This window comes from Physeter macrocephalus, chromosome 1 (genome assembly GCF_002837175.3).
Source record: "Physeter macrocephalus isolate SW-GA chromosome 1, ASM283717v5, whole genome shotgun sequence".
Classification (NCBI taxonomy): Eukaryota; Metazoa; Chordata; class Mammalia; order Artiodactyla; family Physeteridae; genus Physeter; species Physeter macrocephalus.
Window position 1 is genome coordinate 55,599,415 of NC_041214.2, and position 24,884 is coordinate 55,624,298.

Genomic DNA, 24,884 nt, shown 5'->3' on the forward strand with positions numbered 1-24,884 from the left:
TCTCCCTCCCTCCCACCGTCCCTATCCCACCCCTCTCGTGGTCACAAAGCACAGAGGTGATCTCCCTGTGCTATGCGGCAGCTTCCCACTAGCTATCTAATTTACATTTGGTAGTGCATATATGTCCCTGCCACTCTCTCACTTCGTCACAGCTTACCCTTCCCCCTCCCCATGTCCTCAAGTCCATGCTCTAGTAGGTCTGTGTTTTATTCCTGTCCTACCACTAATCTCTTCATGACATTTTTTTTTCTTAGATTCCATATATATGTGTTAGCATACGGTATTTGTTTTTCTCCTTCTGACTTACTTCACTCTGTATGACAGACTCCAGGTCTATCTACCTCATTACAAATAACTCAGTTTCATTTCTTTTTATGGCTGAGTAATATTCCATTGTATATATGTGCCACATCTTCTTTATCCATTCATCTGTTCATTGCAGCTCTATTTACAATAGGCAGGACATGGAAGCAACCTAAGTGTCCATCAACAGATGAATGGATAAAGGAGATGTGGCACATATATACAATGGAATATTGCTCAGCCATAAAAAGAAATGAAACTGAGTTATTTGTAATGAGGTGGATAGACCTGGAGTCTGTCATACAGAGTGAAGTAAGTCAGAAGGAGAAAAACAAATACCATATGCTAACACATATATATGGAATCAAAGAAAAAAAAAAGGTCATGAAGAACCTAGGGGTAAGATGGGAAGAAAGACCCAGAGCTACTAGAGCATGGACTTGAGGATATGGGGAGGGGGAAGGTAAGCTGTGACGAAGTGAGAGAGTGGCATGGACATATATACACTACCAAATGTAAAATAGATAGCTAGTGGGAAGCTGCTGCATAGCACAGGGAGATCAGCTCTGTGCTTTGTGACCACCTAGAGGGGTGGGATAGGGACGGTGGGAGGGAGGGAGACGCAAGAGGGAAGAGATATTGGAACATATGTATATGTATAACTGATTCACTTTGTTGTAAAGCAGAAACTAACACACCATTGTAAAACAGTTACACTCCAATAAAGATGTTAAAAAAAAAAAAAAAAAAGATTCTGGCCTCTGGAGCCAAGAGCTGGAGTCTGGTATCAAATTCTGTCCCTGAAACTTACTACCTGTGTCACCTTAGACAGGTTCCTTAAGTTCTCTGTGCTTCGGTTTCCTCATCTGTAGAATGGAGATATGTATCTCACAAGCTGTTCTCAGCTTTAAATAAGTTCACTCATGTCAAGCACTTACTTAGAAGTATGTCTGACCACAGAAAAAGTGCTTAGCAATTGCTAGGAAGTTCAAGCAATTTTTATGTAAAGATTAGATAATGTTTTAAAAAGATGGCTGTGTATGGGGTGGAGGTGGGCCTGGGAGTGGGAAGGTTGCAGGCCAAGAGGCCTTTCTTTAGTCAAGGTGTGGGCCTAGGAGCAGCAGTGTCAACATCACCTGGGAACTTGTTAGGAATGCAGATTTTCTGGAATAGGGCCTAGCAATGTAGGGTTCAGCAAGCCCTCCAGGTGAATCTTATGTGCACCCAAGTCAAAGCACTGGTGTACCTGAGATAAGAAACTGATTAAAACATAACTATGTGGAGGGCTCCTCGTGGCCTACATACCAAACACTTACTCGTTTAAGCACCGAATCAGATGTTATCCGTATTTTACAGATGAAGAAACCAAGGCTCAGAAAGGCTAAGGTCCTTACTCATAACCACACAGCTATTAAGTAGAAACCCTAGGAATTGGACCCCCAAACTGATGCTTTTAGCCACTGTGTTCTTCTTCTCCTAATCAGAGTGCCAAGAGGAAAGGGGGAATTTCAGAGATAGTAAAGTGATAGAATTAACAAGACTTGCTGGGTAATTAGCTCTGGGCACAGAAGGAGGTGTCAATGTTGACTCCTAGGTCTCTGAATTTGGATTAATGTTGATGCCATTCTCTGATTCAGGCTAAATCAATAGGGAGCAAGGGTAAAGCAAAGACATTTTAAAATTAATTTTTAAATGTTTAAAATAAATTTCTGAGGTCTCTGTAGGAAAACAGAGTGCAGAGTCCTGATAGGTTGGATATGCGAGCTGGAAATACAGATTTGGCAGACAGAAGGATACCGGCGGGTGTGGCTGCAGGTGGGGATGCAGCTGGGACCATCCTAGGCAAGTACAGAAGAAGACAAGAAAGGGGACCAAGGACAGGATGCTGGGAAACCAGTGGAGGAAGAAACTTCTGCAAAGTGGACTGTAAAAGGACGCTGAGCAGAGAGAAAGGAGCAAAGGGAAAGAGGAGGGGCTCAGAAATCCAGGAGAAAATCAGCTCCAGGTTGGCACAAAGAGGGACTAGATTAGCATCAGCTGTTACTAAGAATCCCAGCCGTACTGCAAAGCAGAATCTGATAACCATCCCCTTTCCTACCGTCCTTCCCCTGTGAGTAAACTAGGGTACATGACACCAAAGATAGAAAGGCTCTCCCAGATGGCACAATGTTAGGAGAGGGTGCCCTAAGCCTGAGGCGGTCATTAATAAAAAATTATCAGCGTGCTGACAGAATGTCAGTGCGCATGCCCTACAAAATTTTAACTGGTGAGGTTGTACTCCTTAACATGCAACTCCATGTAATAGCAGTAATCTTGATGGACTCTGGTCAGTGTGGATTCAGGGACGTCATCTGTACTAATAGAAGTCTAATTCATCACATTCAATGGACTTGTGGTTTTATATTACACTCACAATGCCATTAAGCATTTATAGTGATCATTTGCTTATTGTTTACTCATCTCAATTCTAGCGTGAGAGCCAGCACACAGAAAACAAAAAACCTAACTATACAGTCTAACGGCAGTTCACATGTGAAAGGGCAGATATGGATTTGAAGTCTCACACAAAGGGAAATAGCACTTATTGAGTGTTCCTTATGGCCAGCATTTTACAGAGGTTATCTCATTGTGTCCTCTGAAGCACCCTCTCAGGCAGTTATGCGAAAAAGCCAGATTTAGTGAGCAAATGAGGAAGTTGAGTTTCAGAGGGCTAATAGCGTGCCAAGGCCAGGGTCATACAACTCGTAAATAAGGAGCTAAGATTTGATACTCCTGCCCATCTCACGCCAAAGCTTAATTATTTCCACTAATGATGCCAAAATGGAATCATATGAAATCAGCCTGCACACCTTAGAATGATGTTGTAACATTCAAATAAATAAGGTACGTGAAAGCACTTAGACAAGAAAGCTATATGCAAGCAGGATAGTTTTAATTTCCACTATTAACATCAAAAGTAGTATCTGAAAGCATAAAAGACACTTCACAATAATCTCTAAAAGTACATTCTTGATGGCCCCCCAAGAAAAGAATTTTAATATATTAACCATTTTCTCTTGACTTTGCTGTTTATCACTACCCCCAGAGCTCTTTTTTTTTTTTTCCCCCGGTATGCGGGCCTCTCACTGCCGTGGCCTCTCCCGCTGCGGAGCGCAGGCTCCGGACGTGCAGGCCCAGCGGCCATGGCCCACGGGCCCAGCCGCACGTGAGATCCTCCCGGACCGGGGCACGAACCCGCGTCCCCCGCATCGGCAGGCGGACCCCGAACCACTGCGCCACCAGGGAAGCCCCAGAGCTCATTTTTATACATACCATTTTGTGGAAACCATCTCCCCACTCTACTATCACACACACACCCCATAGCATTTCTCCCTTCCTGGCTATTCTGCTAGGATATAGGGCAGTACTGGTGAAGAGAAACCAGAAGAGAGCGAGCCTTTAATCTCTCTGCCTCAGCAACTATTTAATAAAAGGATGTGACTTGATTATATTCCTGGTATCAGTACCCCACGCCACCTCCCACCCTGTGGCCTCCCTGGGGTCCTGGGAAACCATGGAGAAAAGACTGGGCCCAAGCTGGCCCATGGAAGCTTGGGAAACTTTCTTGAGCTCCTGCCCGCTGATACCATGAGAGCACACCATGAGCTGTTTCATGCCTATCTCAGACGAAACCTTCCAAACTCTCTCCTGTTTTCCATTTTACGATAACCTCTCCATCATTTCCCAATCAGCAACCTCCTCCTGTCACATTACAGTTATATCTATTAGCAGGAGATTCAGAAGTAGGAATTTAGGTATTTAGAGAACCACCAGTTAAGAGTCAGACTTGTAGATGGGCCCAAGCTTCCAACAATTTTGCTTCCAAATGTGTTTTTCAAAGCTATGTATGTCCTGCCCCATAAACAGAATCCATATATCAAAATCCTAAGTTCCAGGAAATGAAAGAAAGGTGGTCCCTAATATACTTACTATATTGTAATCACAACACAGGTTATAGAAACAGTCCCCCCCTTGAACCAGAAAGGAAGGTTTCCAGAGGTCATTCATTTTGTGTAATCCATCAGACCTCAGAAAAGGAATAGGATGTCAAACAAGACTTGCGAGTAAAAGAACAGGAGAAAGAAATCTTAGGCAAGTAGACTTGTCCGTAAAGACTATATCCCAGTCTCCCTCCTGAAATGGGGACCCAAAATGATTCACCCCTATTCTGTTTTTTCACCTTCATAAGCTGCAACCACTAAGGTCCCTTCCAGCAGAAATTCAGGCAGGTGAGAGGCTTGTGTTTCTGAGAAGTACTAAGGAAGAATCAGATGCCCTTTATCTGTCTAATTAGGCAAGAGGTCAGGTGTAGTTAAGGCAGAAAGTTCAGGAAGATACCACAGGTGCAAGCTGGCAGTAAAGGTGACCTTGTAATGATGTGGAAAGGAAACCACAGGGAGCAAACAACCACTGAGCAACGACTATGTGCCAGATAATTTCTCAGGCCTTGCTATGTGTTACTGAAACCAAGAGAGCTTGGATCACTTGCCTGAGGGCACTTAGCTAGACTGTGATGCCAGGCTGTCCGATACAAAGCTCATGTTCTTTCCATGACACTCTTTCCTGTTTTTGTTGATGGCAGCCATGTGTTCTGCATCCTGAAGCAGCAACAGCAACGCTCCGTGATAAGGGTTCAGCCTATTTAGCTCACCTGCTGATGGTGCTGTCACATCCGAAACAGCTTTTCTGTCAAGGGGCCATGGAGTGTGAAATGGGCAACAAGGGTGCTTCAGTAGCATCTTTCTCTGCCTAGGGGAAAAAGGGGAAGAGACAGCAAAGTCTAACAGAGCTGGCCTTTTCTCCTTTTGTCTCTCTCCCACCTCTAATTTTCCCCCAGCCCATTTTATTTTAGGGCTTGAACACAAGAGGCCAGTTTTTAAAGTACTTTCTTGTAGTAGTGTCAGTAGATTTAACCAAGTGGGTAAAATGGAGCCCGTCCCTTTGCCCGTAAGTGGAAGCAATGAAATTGCCTCCATTCCATCCTGTTGGGTTGGGTACCCCAGTATTTTAAAGAGAGTTTCTACTCTCGCTTTGGTTCATTGTCCATCACTCAACAGGTCACCCCTGAGCAATTTGTGAACACCCAAAGTGACTCACAATTTTATTACAAGGACTGTCCTTAGACATAAATGGAGTTAGTCATCACCTACCTGATAGACTTTGAAAAACACAAGAAAGATTCCCTTACTCAAATACATAGATCCTACTGGTATATGACAATCCCTGAAATCCTACCATTGCAGATGCCTAACCTTGTGTTGGTAGATCAAGTTTCTATTATTCAGTGTTCACCTAACACCTAGGATCTTCAAACCAAGGTAATAGAAATCCTAAGGCGGACGGGGGGTGGGCGGTGGGCAGATGGTGGAAAGGGAAGGGGTAGAAAAGTGGGAGATCTTGGAGGCTTGGAGCATTACTGCATTGCTTGTGCAAACAGACCTGAGTAGAGTGGCTCAGTAGACAGAAGAGCCTTAAAGTCTTGGGTGCTGGGGAATGGGGTTAAGGTCCCACACCCAACCCCACTGTCACCCCCAAGGAGGAGACAGAGTATGAGATCCTTTGAGACAAAATCAGGCCATCTCACAGTTTTGCTTGAGCATGCGTCTCCTTATTGAATAGGTAAGGAACGTAAACTAAAAGAAGTGGCAGGCAATGCAGGAAGCTCTCAAACTTGATGTAACACATGTGAATTTTACTGACATAGTCATAGAGTTTGGTTAGGTCAAGCCAGGTGCTGGTTAAGACATTGCAGAGCTTGGGGGAATTTTTGATGCAGAGTATGGATTCCTTCTTGTTTATTTATTTTTTTCTCCTTTTTCGTGTTTCCTTCAGTCCCTTTGCCTATTTATTATCAACCTGTGGTCACCAGTCAGGGCATTCTACATGCATTTAATACTGGAAATTCAAAGGCCTTTCAGAGCAGAGATCCATGGTTTTAAGGGATTTCTGTGAAAGCTAAAAAGATACTTGACAAGTCCATTTTTCCTGCCAAGAATGTTAAGTGGCTAACACTTATATTCTTGTGTCCATTTCTTCAGCAGGAGGCTAAGTCACATCACCTCACATAAATTTATAGCAGAGGGCTAGTTTTAGGTTGCATATAACAGTAAGTATAGTTGAGAGTTTTATTTTTCTTTTAAAAAGCAAAGTTGATTACATCCTAACACCTTTTCATTCTTTACTGTAAGCACATCTCCTTGGTGTGTATTATAATCCAGTTTCTCCTCTTCAGTAATTAGTCTGAAAATCATGTGAAAAGTCTTCCATTTTCTTCAGTGGCTCTACCTCTTATCAATTAAGAGACAGCCTTGAGGACTCTCCTGGGAAAATGATCCAGGTTCTTGGTGCTCTGCCCTCTTAGAAAGCAGAGTGACTGAGTGGGGAAGCCGTAAGGAGGAGGCATGGATTTTTTTCATTTGAAGCTATTTTAGCATTGGAACTTCCAAGGTTCAATTTCTCTTGGAATTTTATGAGGCTCATACCTCATTGTATTTTAAATTTCTACCATTTGGTAAATTTAGGTAGAAAGCATTGAACAAAACTGCTTCGCATCTGCTGAGCAAAATGGAGCCTGAATTAAATAAATTTCTCCAATATAAATGCTAAAATCTGATTTCTGCAAGCCTTTGGATCTTTAAACGTTGACTTCCAGAAAGTTGGTCCTGGATCTCAAGCAACATATACTCCCTTTGGAAACTGGGTATAAACCTACCAGGTTTGGGTCTAAGATGGGTTATTCCACTTGTGTACCCTCTCTAAGGAGACAAGGATGTGCCAGAGTTCATGATCACACTTTGAAAACTGTTAGCTGGCCAGTGGCTTGGTGCTTAGTGAAATACATTCTTTTATCTCTGGGTAACCCTTTACTTTCTTCTTTACATTAAGATATTTCTTTCAAGGAGTGACAGTTCAGCAGTTTTTAATCAAAATTTTGAAGTACAATACATAGTTTTAAAATTGTTTCTAAATCATAGCCTTAGAGATTTAATTAGTAAGTAGTGCTTAAACACTCCTTTTTCAAAAGTCCTCAGCCGGATGTCTTCCAGCCATCATAACAAAGGACTGATATAGCATGTGCTCTTAATTTAAGTTTTTCAAGGCTGGGAATTTCCCATTACATATTACATTTGCAAGCAAGTAAGAGCACATGTTCCCTAACTCTATAAGATTAAACATATGAACTGAAAATAGACCAAAATTAAGTACAGTAATTGACTAACTACAGTGCTGAAATGGGGCAGTATAGCATATGGTGGAAATCTTTACTATTAATTAAGTAATCACAGAAAATTCCATATGGATGATTTGTGAACATTCTAAAGTCAAGTTGGGAATGCTTCTTTATCATGTTTTCTTTCTAAACATAATTTTCTTAAATAGCATGTGGGTCTATATAATCATATTTGCAGCTCGACAATGTTTGAGAGCTTTGACATTTCTTAATATCACTAATTTCCATATTGAGATTTGACATATTTGGACTTATGTTAAATCAGGTGTCCTAGTCATCATCATAATAAAAGAATATTTAAAAAATCCTTCTCGAGTATAGAAGAGAAAAAAATCCCCTTTCATTCATTTATTTATTCAACTCCCCCCACCCCATATACACACACACGCATAGACACATAGAGCATCCATACATACACGTAATCCAAGCCTTCCTCCAGACCAACTTTGGCTAACTCCTATTCATCAGTCAAAACTCAGCTCAAATATCTGCTCCTCATATGATTGCAGGTGGGTTTCTGTGCTTTTGCCTCTCTCAACTTCGGCCATCATAGAATTGTTTTTCTATTCTCTCCCCACTGACACCCCATTAAACCGTGACTTCTTCACGTAGAGACTACATCTTTTGCTTCTGAGTCCCCAGCTCGTGTCAGAATGTCTGGCATAGCAGAAAGTGCTTCTTAAAAGCCTGCTAAATGAATGAATAACTTCAGCCTCTAGGCTAGCTAGCAGAGGAGTTCAGAGGTTAAATAAGCATCATTTATAAACTCAGCCAGATTCTTGTTGCAGCCAGAGTGGCAGAAACCCAGCAAGTGGACAATAATGCCACCCTGGGGTTTAGAGCTCCTTCAGGGGCTGTATGAGGCCAAACCAACACGGAAACCACATGCTGAGATGCCCTCCCACCTCAGGTCCCTGCTGCCTAGCAGTTTTGTGCTGTCTGTAGGCCACAACCAACTCTGTGTGTGTGGCTCCTACAAACTTTTTGCTTATTTGGGAACTCCAGAAAGTAAAATAGGTAGAGGAAACAGTCCCTTGGAGGAGCCCCAAACAAAATCACTTCCATGAATCATACTTAATGTTTAAAAACCTTGTTTTCTATTCAAGTCAGAGGTTGACTTCATTACGTTTGCCTGGAAAATAGACTGGAGACCAGTGAAAAAACTGCCTTCAGAAGCCAGTTCAACTTAGGATGGGTCCAAAAGGGCAGTGGGGCTGTGAGAAGCTCCATTTCTCAGCTATCATCCAGACGGAGGACTTCCCAGGGATCCTGAGAATAGTGTTTAGATAAATGGAGGTTATGCCCCTTGATAGGTTCTTATTTTTCAGTTCAAAAGATGTCTCCTGCAGTTCACATATTAAACAGTCAGGGGTTAAGAGGGGATTTAAACCTACTTGGAGCCCAGTGTTTCCTAATTAATTATAGAATCTCCTTGTTCTTAACTGACCTGGCCAGCTCCTTTATCAGTTACGTTCATGTAGTTGATGCCTTGAGTGTTTATTTAAACCCTTGGGCTTATAACTGCTAAGGCTTTCTTTTCACACTTGGAAAATATGAGCCTTTAGATTTTATTCAATGGAGGCTCAAGCCAGCAGCCTGGAATATGCCCCAGTTGTGGGGAGGTACCCCGAGTACTGGACTGAGCAGCTGAAATGCAGCCTAAGTTCTCGTTAGGCTGCGTTTGAAAATTAATATCATGCAGGGTCATTAAAAGACATATTTGGTATTCCTTTGCAAACTCTGCAGACTATCTAGCCCTCCCTCAGATGCACTGTAAACATTACATCCTAAATGCCCCAGAGCCCCTTCCAAAGTGACTTAGCCTCAGAGATCTGGGAGAGGGTGTGTGTCTGATGGTGTTTCCAAACTGAGAAGCTCTTTCTCCCTTACTTACTCCTTGGGCTTTTCACCTTCATATTGTTTCTAGCCTCCCTAGAAAATCACATACTCATCTTCCAACTCAGCCATGAATTAAAAAACAATTTTTAAAAATATTTTATACAACATTTGCATACTGTACCAGAAAGATTTCTTTGAATACCTAGTTTGTATATTGCCCTGTATTGTTCTTCAGCGGAAGCAAATATAAACTTTAAAGAATCCTAAGATAAAGCTGTTTTCTGGCAAAACTGACTTGCTTCCTTGTCACACTCCTGATAAAATTTTCTTAGAGAAAATTTTTAAAGCCTGATTGAGGGTGTCAGACCTGGGTTCAGATTCCAGCTCTTCCACTCAAAATCTGTGTGACCTCGGTGAGCCTCTTGTTCCTTATCTGTAGAGTTGAGGGACAGGGGTGATGATGATGATGATGATGATGATAATGATGATAATGTATACCTTGCAGGATTTTTGTGAAAAAAAAGTCAGGCATATGTGAACAACAAGCAGAGTGCCTGGCCCACTGTAGCTTGTCTAGTTAATGACATCTCCCTTTGTGACTTGAGATTCTGGCATCCTGAGACTCCTCCTCCTTTGTTTCCTGTCCCCCACCCCCCCAATAGGCCTCACTTCCAATAATGTGACACCCACTCGGCAATGATCATAGGAAGAATAGACTCACCATCTACTGGCTTGAGGAACTGGCTCTCCCTGGTCAAGGCTTCCTGTGCAGGAAATGTGTCAGAATCAGCCTGGTTCTGCTGCCCTACGCCCTCTAGGGTCATCCCTTGTCCCTTTCTGGGCAGTAGCATCTAATCATGTAGCATGGTGGTGTCACACAAGTGTGGTGTCACAAACCTGGAGCTTTCTGAGCCATACCCATGATGAGTCTGGGGCCTGGCATCCCCCCTGATACTGTTCCTTCTTTTCCTGGAACTACATTAGCCAAAATGGAAACAGGGGAGGCATAGCCTCAGGCTTGTTACTAAAATGCCAAGTCGGTTCAGTGACTAAAATCAAACAGCTCAACCAAAAATCCAGTCAAGTCATTGTAGACCATGATAGAAGACCCTCAGAAGGATAAAAATGCCTAACATCAAGGAACAGGAAAGTAAAAAGCCCTGAATTTGGTAAAAGTGAAATAATTTCTATAAATGAGTCACATTAAATGTAGAAGATTTCAGAAAATTTTTTCAAAAAAATTTTAAATGAACTTTAATAACCAATCTTCTCTTTTTGTTTCCTTCTAACATTTTTCTGCATACATTTATACACATATGTATTTATTGATGTGAAATTGGAATAATATTTTATGTAGTTTTTCCAAGTAAAATGCTAATGTGTTATATTTTTAAGAAATTCTATGTACAGTTTTTATTTTTCACTTATGAGCACTGAAGAATGTATGTTCTTCAGAAACACTATATTTAATGTTCATACAGCACTTTATTATTTGGATATTTCATGATGCGTTATACATCTACTCATTTTCGTTATTTCTATTGTCTTGTTTAAATTAATTCTGTGAGGTTAATCCTTATACGTGAAGTTCTGTTCATATCTCTAATTATTTCCTTAGGATAAAATTCAAGAATTGACATTATCGAGTCACAGTTTAAACAAGTGTTTGTTTTAGTCTTTGTTTTGAAATGAAATATAAAGAAGTCCCCTGTAGAGACCTACTCTCTTTATTCATTTTTATCCTACAGATTCTTTCTTTACTTCCTCCTTTGTGCCAAGAACCAGATTAGGCCACATGAATTCCTTATCCTATTGCATCTTCAAGAGAGTTAAGGTCTCACTTCTTCCCAATAATCCTCCCTGCACTTCTCCCCACCACTCACCATCTCCCTAGACTGAAGCATCACCCCCATCCACATGCCCAGCCTCTCATAGCACTGTCACAGCATTTACCATGCTGGATTCTAAGTGTCTGGTTCCATCTCGCCATTAGGCAGTAAGTGCTTGGGGTTAAGGACTATATCTTGTTCATCTTTATTGTTCCAGCACCAAACCTCGTAATTTACACACAGTCGGTACTGAATAAGGGAACAAAGACCATAAAACTATTTAGTCAAAATACACACACCCTTCCAATCTTATACTGTTATTAGGTACAGGACATAGAGGTGTGAGAGAGAAAGAGGAGAAAGATGGTCATTTTCAAGAAGCAACATGGTTGTATATTCTTGGCTGTAGATATAGAGATGGGATATCACTTTTTTGGCATGTGTCCAGATGGGCCAGTTGGAATTAAAGCCAGGATTTTATCAGATCTTTGAGGAAGCAGCCTTCCTGGAGACATAGCTTTAGAGTCAATTTTGTAGCCCACTAAGCCGAAAGCAAGTTGGAGAATTAATTATTAGATCAGATTGGCCCCAAATCATATTTGGTTTTATTTATTTATCCTAAATGAACATAATTGTACAACTTTTGTCCCTTTAAACGGGACTTTGTTCTGTTTGGATGGAAAAGATCATCTGAAAATAATTTATGTGTAACTGCAAAACCTGCCAATGGTGTACTTCATTCACAAGGGCAAATCTGGCTTTGGAAACAATTTCTCCTTCCATCTGGAATTCTTCAGTGATAGGTATGTGTTAACAAACTCAGTGCCCAGGGAAATCTTGTTTGGTTATCAAACATTGTTGGTACTAGCTGTAGCATTTTAAAATTTAAATTTCGTAATGTCTATGCCAGGGTAAAATTTAAGATGTGCAACGTGCAATAGGCAGATACGTGCACACACACGCACACACATTACACGGCTACAAAATAAACATGTGTTGAAGTTTAATTTGTCTCCATAGAACTGAATGTAACAGATTTTGAGTCCATATTGGATCTGTTACTAAATCTTGCTGTATTCATTTCCAGGAAGATACCGTAATTTCCCGATTTTTCCTCAGGTTCTTACGTGTAAATACCAAGTTGAGCTTATGTGTTCACCGCGCCCCCCCTTTTCCCCAGGGGTGATCTAAGTGGCAGGATGTTGGAATGGCACCTGCTGGGATGACCCAGGGTCTCCAGGACCTGTGGTTGGAAGGCTCCGAAGCTCCTGAGAGGTGCCATTTCTCCCTCAGGAAAAGCCCAGCAGTTCTCAACTGTCCTCTCTACTCCACGTTAGGCTGTCCAAGTGAGCTCATTCAGCCATTGCTTCTCTATACTGGGGCAAAGGTTTCTGATTTCTTGGGTTGTGCCTTGGAAAGCAAGGTCTAGGTCTCCTGTGCTTTGAGCTTCATGTAATTCTTGGAGATCCACACATCAAAGACTCTTTGTCTTCCCTCCACCTCCACCCATCACCACCCTCCTTCCTGCCCAGCCTTACATGTCAGGGGAGCAAGAAGAGAGGACCCGTGGGCAGGAAAACTCGCTCCATCTTCATATGCCTGAGGTTTAGTCCAGAACTGAGGCTGATGGATGCTCAAAAAAATTTTTCTCTTTAGAATATTGTCTCTTTGTGAGTTTCCAATCTCCTTGAAATTCAAAAGCTAAACCTGACTACTTCTTTCTCTTTGCACTTCAGCCATAGCAATCCTAATCTTCCCTGGGACAATGAGTGCCTCACACTGAATGAAAGACAGTCATGTACACACATGGGGCAGGAACTTCCATTAATATCTCCAGATGTCATCCTTCCAACACGTATATATATAAATAGATGGCTAGCTATATGGTAATTTAAATAAAGATAACTTACTCACCTCAAAGACCAGGTTTGTTTTTAATGGAAAGAATAGGGAAAAGGGTTGACTCTGTGCTGAGATAAAAAAGGTCAAAGAAAGTGCGATTCTCTGCTAAGCACCAGATGAATCAGCCTGCACCTCTCATTCCAAGCCTTCTCCCCTTTTCTCTCTGTGCCCTTTCTCTGCCTTTTATTAAAAAGCAAGTACCCCTTTTAATAAAGCTCAATTTCAGAAGTTCCTATTGTACCTCACTCCCATAGCATTCATAAAGAAGCAGAAACAGTGCTTGTAATTTGCTGGGAACCCTAAAGAGAAATGAAATATCTCACTGAAGAATTCTTAAATAACATGAAGACATGAAAAAATACAGCCAGTGCATCTCTGGCTTACGTAGGAAGAATCAAAGAACCATGAAATTAATTTTATTAACCATTAAAAGATACTGAACTTAGAATCCAGGTTGGGATTATGTAATTAGAAATTAATTTCAGTAGCATGTTATCATCTGAACTAAATGTCAGCAAGAGTTATGAGAAGTATGTTAATGAGCTTCAAAGAAGCTTGTGTGCTTACTTGTACCTCAAAATAGTCATGCCAGAGAGGAGAGATGAAGGCTCCTGCAGCAAAAGGACATGCTGTGGTTCTTCTAAGACTCCCCAGTACATGTGATCAGTTCAATAGGAAGTGACTCTCTTTAACATGTTCATACTGAACTAAAAAGGAAGGGTTAGAAGGGTGTCCACAGGCCACACTCAAGTATGAAGTAAACATTATTACTACAGTTGAAGTGTGACGTTAAAGAACACTTCGATTTAAAAATGGTGTCCAAGAACATCAGATGATGCATCTATATTTTAACTTTGGTGAAGTATGAAAATTTAATGAATTCTCCGTCAGATTCTAAAAGCTTGAATTATGACCTCTTCCCCCCATCTCCCATCACCTCATAAAATAGATTGTCTTATTTAGGGTGGCACACCTCATTTGTGGAAAAGACCTTTCTGGCACTTGTACACTGTTTCTTATTTCTTCTAGTCATTTTATTAATTACTGTATGTTTGCTGAGGAAGAGCCCAAGTATACCTAAATCTGGAATTAGACTCCTAGCACTAGGGTTTAAAACAATAGAGTTTGTCATCAAGTTGACTGCCTCACATTCAGCCAGTGTCCAGCTCAATGGCTGATTTTGTTGCTTATGCAAAAATCTCAGAGGAGAAGAAAATTATAATTTGTAATAGACCTTTTCTCACAAAATGTTACTCCTGCCACTCTGCGCTCCAGCATGTGATGAAGGGAAGCTGAGGCATCTTTGGTTGCAAAGTAAGACCCAGAGGGGTCCCATTTATGGTGGGGGGCTTCTTTCTGGGCCCAGTCTGGGGGCCTCACATGAGCCTCCCTCCCTATATGGTGTGTCCTATCACTGCTTCCTCTATTTGGAAACCCACAAAGATAGTTTGCCATCCTACTAGGTCTTGGTGGAAGAAGGCCTTAATGTGTTCTCAGGAACACTCAGATGTGTTGCTATCAGTACTTCACTCTTGCACTATTTACAATAGCCAGGACATGGAAGCAACCTAAATGTCCATTGATGGATGAATGGATAAAGAAGACGTGGCACATATATACAATGGAATATTACTCAGCCATAAAAAGAAACGAAATTGAGTTATTTGTAGTGAGGTGGATGGACCTAGAGTCTGTCATACAGAGTGAAGTAAGTCAGAAAGAGAAAAATACCGTATGCTAACACATATATATGGAATCTTAAAAAAAAAAAAAAAAGGTACTGATGAACCTAGTGGCAGTGCAGGAATAAAGACGTAGACATAGAGAGTGGACTTGAGGACATGGAGGGGAGGGGGAAGCTGGGGCGAAGTGAGAGTAGCATCGACATATATACGCTACAGAATGTAAAATAGATAGCTAGTGGGAAGCAGCTGCATAGCACAGGGAGTTCAGCTCAGTGCTTTGTATCCACCTAGAGGGGTGGGATAGGGAGGGTGGGAGGGAGATGCAAGAGGGAGGAGATAGGGGATATATGTATATGTACAGCTGATTCACTGTTGTACAACAGAAACTAACACACCATTGTGAAGCAATTATACTCCAATAAAGATGTATTAAAAAAAAAGTATTTCACTCTTCCAGTTTGGGCTCTAGGGCTGCTGCCAGTCTCTGTGTGAAGTAGAAAACCTCTCATGTGCTGTCCTGCAGAAATTCCTCACTGAGTGACCCACTCCTCTGGCCCCTCCGGGGCCAGGAGTGGGGTGGCGGGGGCAGGGTATAGCTCGGGAGCAGGGCTGCCCACATCACTGTGCATGTTTGACTACATGGCTCTAGGAGGCGCCGTTCACACTGTCGTCAACTTGAACATGCATTGTGGCCCTTTTATGGAGATGCTAGTAAAGTGTCTTGAGGAAGAGTTGCCTTTTTCTGGCTTGCCCACAGAAACAGTAACTATGGACTGGCCACAGCCTGCTTCAAGGTTGAAAGTAACACTCTGACAACACACTGGGTAAGTTCTGTCCCTCACTAGCCACATGACCTTGGGCTGATCCCTTAATCTCAGTTTTGTCATCTGTAAAATGGGAATAATAGTACCTCATAGGCTGTTAGGGTTAAAGAAATTGCCTATGCCAAGGACTGAGCACGGAGCCTGGCATGGGGTGAATGGACAGTGTATGGCAGCTCCCACAATTTGGCCCGCACATGTCTCTCTGCACACATAGATTTCTCTCCAGTCACTTTCCATTCAAGGCTCTCATAGCATAAAATAACTTTCAAACTCTCACTATAAGACTCATCACAGTGGAGCTACTGACTTACAGTATGAATTGTTAATTGGTATTATTTCAGTAGCCTCCTTCCTGCACGGAGTTAGACAGTTGTGTCCGGTGACTCTCCGGCCCCAGCCACGCACGTTAATATAATTCTAAAGAGGGCCCGCCTCCAAGAGAACTTAGAGCAGGGAAGTGTAAGGATTCAGGCAATAGATGAGAGAAAAGGCATAAAGAAGGAAAGATTAGAGCTTACTCTTTAGTTTTCCAGAGATTGGATAATCCCAGCCAGGTCTGTCTCTGCCATGGCATTAATTATTACAAGACTGGTGAACAGACTCTGAGCAGGTCAAACTTTGGCAGACTTAGAGATCGTGCAGACAGGGGATGGGGCCAGGGAGTCAGTCTTATCTGCGAGCTGCCTGGTACTTTATCTGTGTTTCAGGGCTCATCACAGCTTTGGCTGTGGGAGATCAGTGTCGGCTGGAAGCTGTGCCGGCACTGATCTTATCATTCCCCATGATGCTTTCATTAATGACTGGCTTTGCCTGCTCTTTTTCCAATATGTTGCACACCAGTATAATTTCTGTCAGTTTCCAGGCCTTGATGTCATCTAGGCCCTGGAATTGTGTTATTGAACTAACATTCATCGTCATATCTTTTCAAGATAAACCTATTTTTCCCCTCATATAAATGTGTTGAATCTCCTTTGCTGGGTATAATGAATGGCTTTTAGGCGGTTGTAACACCTTCACTGAAATATTCATTCATTCATTCTCTCTCTGTCTATCTCTCTTTCCCTCTTGTTTCTTTGTGTGTGTGTCCCCTTCCCTTCCTTTCCCCTTGTCACATCTTCTCCACCCGCCTCCCAATTTCTTTCTTTCTTTCCTGAAGAAAAAAATGGCAATTTCCTTTATTCTCTTACAAAAGAGTTTCTGTCACCGAGGGGAATCACTATTAGCATGAGTGAGTGGCATTCATTGTTTGGGAGAGAGGCCACTTGCTTTGTGAAGCATGGCTCCTAAGGCATGTTAACTGCACTCAGCTTCCTCTGCTCTGCCCAGCCTCCCATCCCCACCCCAGAAAAAGTGAAGCAGCGGTGTCAGTCACGTAAGAAAATGTTGCAGTAAGCTGAACTTTCATAAAATAAGGATTCTCATGACTCCAACTTTTAAATCATAGCTGTGTGCATACAAGAAGAGGGGGAGGGGAGTGCAAGGGGTTGAGGGTAATGTGCTTTGATTGGCACTCAGGGCAGGTTGTTCTTTGTAGATGGCACTGCTCAGAGGTCAGATAAGGCTGTGCAGGGGGAGCCTGAAGGCAGCTGAGGCTCACATGTCTGTCACGGAGTCACTGATGGATAGTCACTGGTGGGCGAATGTGAATCTGAACTTGACGATCTGTCAACAGTGGTGCTGTCATCATTGTCACTGCCTTATGCCTCTGGGCCTTTTTTTTACCTGTACCATTCTACTACCGTGATTGTCAATTCTGCTTTTTCTGTTTTATGTCTTGAATACTTTGCTTTTTGCAGTGGATATGCTCCTGAACCGTTGTGAATAAATTGTGGTTTTAAGTAATGTTAAATTCATCTCAATACAGAAAAGCATAAAGAAGAAAACAAAGTGGTCTAAAATCCCATCACCTAGATAGCCCTGTTAATATTTTTCAAAAAATAAGAGTATATATATTTACATAGTACGAAGGTGTGAATTGTACAAATACTACAATTAGTACAAGTTGTACAAGAGCATCTCCACTTTCCTCACCACCACCTCAGTCCTTAGCGCCCCTCCCAGCATTAAGGGTCTGTGCAGGGTACAAAGCACTACGGTAAGAATACAGCAATGAATAAGGCATCCCCCTGGTCCTAAAAGAAGCTGCTAGTCTAATGGGTCAAAGAATCATTTGACCTACAGTTGCCTTTTGTTTGGCTTGCATTGTTTTTTTAAATAAAAGTTGTCAACATTGAAAAGTCAGGAGAGTTCACATAAAAATGGCTTCCCTTGAAAAATCGGAATAACTGGTTACAGTGGGCCTGCATTCCCACATGGCAACCATCTTCATTGCTGAGGAAATGCTGCCCCCTTAGCAAGTGTTCTCTAGTCTGCCACAAGCCACACCACTCCCTGTTGTGGACCCAACACTGAAACCTGATGTCAGTTGTCCCTTATCATCATGCTTGCCTATTCTTAGAGTAGAAAAACATCTTCAGAACCCATGTTTCTGTCAAAAGTACAGGGGTAAAGCTACTCCAAGAGGGTAATAAGCTTTTTCTTATACCTGGCCTACTTACCCGAAGGCGTCAGAGTTTGCAATTTCTGTTCAAAACCAGCAAAATATTCAAGGTGAAAAGGACCTGACACTAATCCAAGTCGCTTGTTTTTTTACTTGTGGAGGTTCACGTGCTTTCTGATTATTATTGAGAATTTGAAATGTACCAGCTTTGTTTAAGTTAATCCAGAATCACAATTATATTAAAGGAAATTCACATCACACTGATCAAATTTTATCCTGGTTTACAAACTTTTCTGTGACATGCGCCAGTTTATACTACAAAAGGGGGAGAGTTGATGGGGACTATTGAAAACACAGAAATGTAGAAACTGGTCACAGAAATCATTCCTTCTGGGGGTAGGAAGAGAACAGTTTAAAGCAAGAAGGAGTGTCGATTATCAAAGGTTTGGCCCAGTGGAATCAGTCAGTCCATGTGTGTGACCTGGGCAGGTTGCTATACTGTCTGAGACCTCGTTTCCCCATCTGTAAAGTGGAGATAATTCTGCCTTCTCACAGGTAGTGCAGATTAAGTTACGTAATGTAAATAAAATGTTTAGCATTATAGTAAAATACTTAAGCAGTAGGTCTATCATTATTATTACTACTAAAGTAATGATTCTGGATTCCCAGGGTTTTTAGTCATTTGGTCATTCAGTACATATGCATTGAGCAGTGTAATCAAGAGTATGACACTTGAAGTCTCTGAGTCCCATTTTTCTCATCTGTTTAAAGGGAAGAATAATACCTGCGTCTCCCCCACCCTAAGGTGTCAGGAAATCAACTGCAAGTGTGTTTGTTAGCCACTTCGTGGCGTTTGTAGCATTGAACAAATTGTTATTACTACTTTGTTATTAATTGAACTGGGAACTTTTTTAGCTAGGGTTTTAAAAGATGGCTGAGATATCCCAAACTACTTAATCCTCATTAGGATTTACATTTTTCTCAAGCTCAACTCATCCAATGAATTCAATGCATAATATTATCCAATGAAAATACTTAGACAAGTCCAGAATTGATTTTCTGGTGTACCTTTACTTTGTCTGCATCCTAGAAATTAAATCAAGAGAGACAAGGCTGGTTTAGAGGAATAGACTGATGAATAATTGGCATTCGTGTGTTTTCCCTAAGGAAAACAAGAATTGATAGAACAACACAAAAACGTGCCTGCTTTGCTGAAGGTCAGATTGCGGTCAGACTCAGACAGAGATTATTATTCATGTAATGACCACCATGATGCACTTTTATTGCTTCCTAAGGTGCCACGGCTTTAGAAGCTGATGAGGATGGATGCCCTACTCATGTTTCATTAACATTGTTCCAGGAGCCTGGACTGGAGGAAGGAGCTAGGGACAGGCCTGGGCTGGAACTTCTCTCCACTTACTAACAGTGTGCCTGTGAGCACGGTTATACATGTACAGGAGGGTCCTTATGTTTTGATCAATGTGTAAAATGTATTTTGCTACAGTTGGCTATCTCCCTGCTGTGGCAATATCTAGAAGATGTGGTACAGTGTGGTACTGAACTGGGTTGACATACTCAAGAGTTAAGACAGCGGGAGCTTAGCATAATGTCAGATCAGGACCAAGGAGAGAGTGTGTGATTGTTTATCACTCCTCTGTTAATTTGTTTATTCAGCAAATATGAGGTCTGTGATGTTCTAGACCTCAGCATTATAGGAAGAAAAACAAGCAGATGATATTCTTACCCTTGTGAAGTTGACATTGTACAGGGGAAGACTGGCATTCAATAAATTGTTTAAAGAAATACACAAGATATTTACATAATTGTGTGTTGTGAGGGCAGTAAAGGACATAAAGAGGAAATTAGATCCCCCATCAGAGAAGGTCTCTGAAGATGTCACACTGGAACTGAGACATCACCATGTGCATGTCAGCCAGTGCCGAGGGCTAGGAGCTATACTAGCAGAGGGAACACTGTGTACAGAGGCCCAAAGGCAACAAAAAGCTTGGCATGTTTGGGCAACAGAAGGGAGGCCTTGAGCAAGGGGAGGGTGGTATGACATAACATTGGACAGGTTGGGGCAGGGGCAGATCATGCAGGACCTGGAGAGCTGAAATAGCATGCTGGCTGAGATGGTGGTGGCTTGGACTACAGTCAGCGTGATGAGAGCACGAGAAGGGAAGGGGTTTAAGATGTGTTTGAGAGGTACGAGTGACAGAACTTAACGATGGATTGAATGTCAGGAATGAGGAAGAGAGAAAAACTAAGGATGTCTCCTAGCTTGAGCAACTAAGTGGATGGTGGTACCATTTTCTGAGGCTTAAAAGTTAAATAATTTGCCAGACCTCACTCAGCTAGGATTTTGAAGTCTAGTCTGTGTGAATTTACTTTTTCAGTTTTTTTTTTTTTAATCGAAGTCAGACTTATTAGGTTAAAGCTCCAAAATATTGTCCAGATTTGCAATTAAGGTATCGCCTAGATTAAATTATTAATATAAACAATCCTGAGGTTCAGGGTTAAGTGATATTGTCAGACCCTGGTATTTCTGATAAATAGTACTATGATGGCTAAGTTTATCTCAAAACTGATAACCAGAGTCTTGGCAGTGTTTTTTCTCATACATACAAAAGAAAAAGTGATTTTCTCCTTTCCTCTTGGGCATAATGTTTTTCTGGAGTTTTCCTCAGCCACAAGGTAGTTTCTGCTGTAATGTAAGATTAGATTATAAATTGTCTCTTGTAATCCTGAGCTAAGGCTGCAAAGCCCAAACAATAAGTTGTTTACAGTGTTTCCGATCATGCTTGGGCCTCCACCCAGGACACAGGCAGGTTTCTATGGAGAGGGAATAGTGACATTTCAGTGACCCTAAACACAGCCTGCAGTTCTCCTTCTGCTACCTGGGGCTCACCCATTTTGGCCCAGTCTAAGAGTCTATTGTTGACACAGGCAATTTCCACTTTCTCAAAGCAGTACATTCCTGAAATCCACATCAGGAGGTAGATTTTATAAACCCATAGAAACAGTGGGATTGTGTTCTTGACAGAGGAATCAGCAGGCCATGAAGCTTCACATGTGAGTGAAGCAAAGCAGTCACCCTCTAAATCTCTCATCCAGAAGCCCCTTATTGAACTGTAAGCCCCTGAACCAGTTAGGATACCACAAGGAACAACAACAACAAAAAATCCAATGTAAAAAGCCTTAAGTAGTAAAGTCATTTAGTGTCTTGCAGAACAAGAACAGGACGAGTCCAGGCTGGTTCAGCAGCTCTGTGATGTCTCAGGGACTCAGGTTCCTCACCTCTCCGCTCCTCCTTCTGGACACAGGAGCCTTGACTCTGAACCATATCCCCTCATGGTGCAAGATGGCTGCCACAGCCCTGGGAAACACAGGAGCCACAGGAGGCCAAAGAAATGGGTCGTGTTCTGCATCATGTCTCTTTCAGTGAGAAAGCCTTTCCCCAAAGCCCAAGCCAACATCTCCTTAAGTGCTTGTCCATGGAGCACCCAGTGCCCCCCTTCTAGACTCCAGGACATTATCCTAGACCTCCCCTTCTCCTTTATTTCCTTATTCTCTATGACCTCTCCGTTCTGGTCTTAAGTAATCTGTCCCCGACCCTCAATCCCTGTGTTTACTACATTAATTCAGATCCTCATGAACTCTCCCTGTTCCCCCTGCTTCCATTTTATCTTCCACAAAGCCACTGACATGATCTTCTAAAACACAGATCTCATCATGTCACTCTCCTGCTTAAAACCCTTCAGTGGCTCTTAATCACATATACAATTAAACTTCAAAGGTTTTTTTTTTTTTTAGCTATAGAAATTACCTCTCCCCTCTTTAAAAAAAAACAAAAAACAGACAAAAAGAACATGCAGCAGCTCAATAAAGCTAACAATGGATGTAGAGCTGCTGTGGCTGAAATGGGGGTGGGGAAACGGCTTATAGCTCATCCAGGTGGATCCCTTCACCTCCCTGACATGGAGACCCCAAAGCCTCTTCTGGATCCCGTGTTGTACAGGCAAATGGAAATGCCTAGCAGGCAGTTGATATGGACCTCAGGAGTGTCAGCCAGGCTAGCGTTGTAGGTGAGATGGTGGTGGAAGCAAAGGTCAGGGCCATGATCTCTCGAAGTGCACAGAGTGAGAAGGGAAGAGGGCCTCTGAGAGACACAACTCCAAGACCTGAACTAATATAATGCCCCCAAGCCATGTAACATCCAATAACGCAGTGTGTCCATTTCACCTTTCAGACTCCAAGAGTGTGCCTTATAGGAGAATCTGTGCTCTCATCGTGATAGACAGGTTAACACAATCAGATGCTTGAGGACAAAGTGAGGATGGTTGAAGACCAAAATACAACTAATATCAAAAACTGAGAATAATGATTTCTAATCATATGAATTGTCCATCTTGTGCTTACATTTTCATTCTTACAGGTTTTTTTTAAGGTGAAAGATTTGCTATCTGCTTTGATAATCCTGAGATTAGTCTTTTCTCCTTTCACAAGGCTTTTCACATCAGACATCATGAGTTAACCAACATTTCATGTGTTTCCATTTCTGATCAAGGCACTTTTGAGTTAAACAGGCTTTAGAATGGAATTTCCAATAGAGCTATAATAGCTGAAAATGCTAATTATTCTCCCCGCTCTTGATATCAATCTGTGTTTATTCTTTATGTCTATTTAAGAATTCAGTCTTTTTTGTCATTCTGTGCAGATAAAAAGCAATTTGCATTCTGTTATTGAATATGACCTTCTTAATGAGGAGGTTAAATATTAATGAAGACTAATTGATGAATAATTTTAACAAGGAAAGGCATTATCGATTTGAAGCCAGAGCTTAATGGGTTGTGCGTTTCAGCAGGTATTTGCATACTCAATGACACTGTCAGAAGGCGGGGGAGGAGAAAGGAGAGGGGCTGGACAGAGGGCACCGGGCAGGTAATAAGGGCGGCCTCCAACTAGACCAGACAGTGCAGCTCTACTTGCTTTTATCCGTTCTCATTCTATGAGGAGTTTGAGGACAGAGAGCTTGTCCTTTTGTGACTTGTGTGGGCTCCAGGCAAACAGTTGTAACCTCTTGCTTCCCTTCTGACTCTGACCACCCCAATCCCCCCCGCCTGTCGACATAGACCTCATTTCTGTCCTCATATTGGGTTTTCCTGCCTCTGCCTTTACAGTCCGCCCCCATCACACCCTGGCACTGACCTGTTTCTGGCTGCTGGTCTTTGCTATCAGACTCCATATATAGGCTAGTTTGTATAGGCCGCTCCCCACTGCTCCCCATGGCTCCATAGGACCTGGTTGTGGCATCTGTCATTTACTGGCCCTTCCAGGCCCTCCTGCTTGAAGAGCCCACCCGACCTCCATCCTTCCCACTTTCAACTGGGATTTCACAGAAACTCAGCACCAAAAAGAAGCAGAAAATAAATATCAATTGTCTGAAGCTTCAAGCTGATTCTGATTCTCTCCGAATCCTTTTAAGTGTGATATGCATTTAAATCAAGAGTAGCAGAGACAACAATGATTTGGGAAAATGATAATGTTATCCTAGCCTATTTCAGTGAGACTCCAACATGGTTAAGAAAATTGACTGTCAGATCTGATCAGTGTTGTTGAAGTGAACAGCTGTCATTCTTAGAGTGGCTGGAGTCAAATTCTCACCCAGCAGGAGTAGTTTTCTAATGACTGAAGAACCAATAACCACGAGAAGCAGCCTAACCTCAAAGCACCGCTGACCTCCTGCATTGCCTCTCTCTCCTGTTTTGCAGGCACAACGTGTTTGATTGCTCTGTTGTCAGATAAAGACCTCACCGTGGCCAATGTGGGTGACTCGCGTGGGGTCCTGTGTGACAAGGACGGGAATGCCATTCCTTTGTCTCATGATCACAAGCCGTACCAGCTGAAGGAAAGGAAGAGGATAAAGAGAGCCGGTGAGTTTGTGAACGCCTCCGAGGACTTTGTGCTGTCTTGTTCAAGTGGACAAGGTGGCTTGCTGGGAGAGACCCTGGGGGAGAAGATGTTCCTTTACCCATTTATGAGTAGGTCAGTACAGAGGCTGCTGCTGAGGCAGCTGGGACTGGACTTTGTAACATTTCCTATCAAATGAGTGGCCACTGAATTTGCCCTTCTTCGTGGCCACAGATTCCAAAAGAGCACCCAAAAAAAGCCCTTAGTTTAAAGGCTAATGAGATCTTTGGGCCCCTGCTTGCCATACCCGGCTTCTCTCCAACCGTGCCAAACTACTACCCACCAAACGAACCATGGAGCTGATACCTCTGTGCCTTTGCAAGTGTTGTCCACACCGTCTAGTGGGTAACAACGACCTTGTCCTTTAAGACTTGGTTTAAGGATGTCCTTTTGGCAGCCTTCCCTGTCACACCCCTTCAGTCTTTCCCCAGCATCCTATGTGGACCTCTTGGGTCACCTTTCACATGTGTGGACATACCTGGCCCTCTTATCTGTCTTGCCTTCCTGACCATGAGTTCTTTGAGGCAGGAACTTGGTCTGTTCATCTCTATACTCCCAACACTGAGCTCAGTGCCTAATATAAGTACATATTTCAGTTTGGGGAGGGGGAGAATCCCTTTTTCACTTTTTCAACATCTAGGGGCTGGGGGTACAAACTTACATCTTGGAACTGAGAAACAGGTAGGGAATGTAGTAGACAGACAGACATTAATAATAAATAAGTAAAAATAGGTAAATTATCTAGTATATTACAAGATGATA

The 24,884-nt window shown here is 42.3% G+C and overlaps 1 protein-coding gene across 6 annotated transcripts in view; it reads left to right on the plus strand.

The window, feature by feature from the left end:
• Positions 1–24,884, plus strand: part of PPM1L (protein phosphatase, Mg2+/Mn2+ dependent 1L) — a 353,976-nt gene that overhangs the window by 310,710 nt on the left and 18,382 nt on the right. For all 6 annotated transcript variants that reach the window (XR_003680160.1, XM_028490691.2, XM_024124286.3 and 3 more), the window contains one exon: positions 23,924–24,085. Coding sequence is in view for 5 of the 6 variants with exons in the window: in XM_028490691.2 (XP_028346492.1) it covers positions 23,924–24,085 (162 nt within the window). In the remaining variant the exon portion in view is untranslated. The remainder of the gene's footprint in view (positions 1–23,923; positions 24,086–24,884) is intronic.